This window comes from Pelobates fuscus, chromosome 3 (genome assembly GCF_036172605.1).
Source record: "Pelobates fuscus isolate aPelFus1 chromosome 3, aPelFus1.pri, whole genome shotgun sequence".
Taxonomy (NCBI): domain Eukaryota; kingdom Metazoa; phylum Chordata; class Amphibia; order Anura; family Pelobatidae; genus Pelobates; species Pelobates fuscus.
Genome location: NC_086319.1, coordinates 426,182,251 through 426,184,943, shown reverse-complemented (window position 1 = coordinate 426,184,943; position 2,693 = coordinate 426,182,251). Strand labels below are relative to the sequence as shown.

The window sequence follows — 2,693 nt, the reverse complement described above, 5'->3', positions numbered from 1 at the left end:
GTTGAGCAAATACCGGGACCACTTGGTCCGAGATTCTATTAGGGATCTATCTATTTAACACTAAGTACTTGGAAACTTTTTAACCTCTAAAATAATGATAGGAATCGCTGTTTAGCTAGCATTAGTTAGTCCGGGGACCTTTGGGGTCCGAGCTTCTATTTGAACTACGTGTGCAGTAGCTATAAGGGAATGTATGCCGCTTAAATATAGACTTTAGGGCTCAGCCAGTATTTGCTATCATAGCACATAGACGACCTACTGTAGCCCTTATCATATTTATTGTAGGCAGGAAGCTCCTCTATTAGCTTAACTGGTTAATAGACCAATCCTCTTAAGGTTTTGCTTGGTTCCCTGTTGGGCTTTTTATCCACCATTCTGTCCTTTAGACTTAGACTCTGGATTTTTGTCTCTGTTCTGTGCGTTCTGAGTAACGTACCTCTGGGGAAAGGATACTAGGAGTCAACGATTTTTCTTTACAGGCTCTCATCACTACAGCATCACTACATGGGATGCTAAGCTCTACCCTCTATTTACAGCTAGTGGGCTATCCATATTAGGGGTCCACGGTCCGCTTTTCTACTTAGGAGGGACGCATGTTAATCAGCTCTATTATTTAGGGGCCAGTTTTTAGGACACTGGTCTAAATCACATAATCTCTCTAAGTACTACACCCTATTGCTCTGCACACCTTGCAAGGGGGGTTTATGTTGTTATTCCTCTCTAGCGACTCTGCTATTTTGCAATCTTTATTAGGGTGACACCACTGTCTTTCCCTAGATACAGATTTATAGCTACTTATAGCGTCTGAAACAGTGTTGCAATCTATACAATTATCTCTTGATAACAAGGTCTGCTGTGAGGTCACCTCTCGATAGAGGATCCCTATTCTGCTAACTGTATATACACTTTTTACACTGTATATACACTTTTAATTTAATTTAATTTATTTTCCTTCACTTTATATTTTATTGTGTTTTTTTCCCTACAAGGGACTAATAAATATTTATTATTTTTCATATTTTGCATGTATGTCCCATACTGGCAACTCCTAGCCAATACTATGGACTATTCTATTCAGGGGTATTGAGACTGACGATTGGGAGGACCTGTTTTGTAATCCCTCTCTGTCAGCCTTTCTTTTTTCCATATTTCAAATAGTTAAGTTCCCTTCGAATACCCGAACGGAGCTGTTCGTGCAAATATCCAAAGTTAAAGTGTCATTCAAATTGTGGAACACCGTTCGACTCCTGCCAAAGTTGTGGAGAAAGTAAAGTTCAGCAGTGTTCGTGCCATCGCGTTTCCGATTTGAGTTCCATGAACTCGACGACCAAACACCACTGAACGCGTTCAACTAAACAAGATGGCCGCCGCAACGTGTTCAACCATACGAACGGCGACCACCCAGCCGTTCATCAATTAGCTGCGGTTAACCACAGCTCCTGGGAGGTAAATGAGCTGCACACTCCACTTGTGTGAGGTCCGGCTGTTCGGTGGTTCGAAGTTCCTTTGTCTATTCCTGCCTCGCCGTAGTGGGGGAATCCTGTCTATAGCTTGGAATCGTAATTGATTCATTGTGTCCATGGGACTTAAAATGCCTGGCCACTGGGGCTTTACATATACCACTTTGCCATGCCACTCTGAGGCTCCTTTTGTGTTCCCCTATCCGTTCTTTTGCAGGTCGTATAGTCTCCCCTACATTGATATGACCACATGGGCACTTAAGGATGTAGACCACGTAGTCAGTATTACAAGTATAGTAGCCATTAATTTTAAATTGTTTACCTGAATGTGGATGGGTAAAGTTTTCCCCCTTGATGATGTTATGGCAATGAGAACAACCCAAACATGGAAATGTGATGTTTTTGGGTACTGAAAAGAACCTAGCTTTATCCTTTTTATTGCAATATCAGATTTGACCAATAAGTCCCTTATGTTCTGTGCTCTTTTATACGAGAACATGGAGGGATTATGGAATTCAAAAGGTAAGTTAGTGTCCCCTTCAAAGACCCGCCAATGGTTTAAAATAATTTGCCAAATTTTGTTATTGAGGGGAGTGTATGGAACTACAAAGGGTATTCTGTTTAATTTATTTTCCCGTCTAGTGGGATGTAGCGCCTCTGTAGCTGCCACTGGGGGTGCAGGTTTCTGTGCTGTTACCAAACGCAAATGTTATCTCTTTTTACGGGCTTCAGCCTCCACAAAGCTGACCATTTGAGTGATTCGTTCTTCCGACGGGTTCGGCCCATACATCACCAAATGTGCCCGAACAATCCGTAGTGTTTCGTCTTCCTCTACGTTCAGGATATTTGGTTCGGCCATTTCTGCCATATGATCTAGTTTGTCTAGTTCAAGTACATTGGCAATTTATTATCTCCGTGGTCGATTACTTGCGATGAGTCCACAGCTCTCCAGCAAGTCTTTTAAAGATGGTCTTTTTAGCTTCTCATACTGGCTCTCCATCCGGCCAGCACCTGCTCTGGGGATAAAACCATCCCACTGCTGCCACCAAATGTGACGGACCACTTGGCACCCTGACTGGGTATCTCCCCCAACTGATGCTTCCTAGCTGACGCTGAGGACCATAAGCACCACACCGGACACCATAAGCACCGTAGACCCCACGAACCACCGTAGCTTGGTTGGGATCTCGCCGTCCCATCCCACCCTGAACAAAACTCCTGCATCCAGGGACT

At 43.4% G+C, this 2,693-nt stretch overlaps 1 protein-coding gene across 1 annotated transcript in view; it reads left to right on the top strand.

Annotated features, from left to right (window-relative positions):
• Window positions 1–1,957: 1,957 nt before the first annotated feature.
• CTDNEP1 (CTD nuclear envelope phosphatase 1) overlaps window positions 1,958–2,693 on the top strand; it is a 63,040-nt gene continuing 62,304 nt past the window's right edge. Inside the window, exon 1 of the mRNA XM_063446595.1 lies at window positions 1,958–1,982. Within this exon, the coding sequence (XP_063302665.1) occupies window positions 1,958–1,982 (25 nt within the window). The remainder of the gene's footprint in view (window positions 1,983–2,693) is intronic.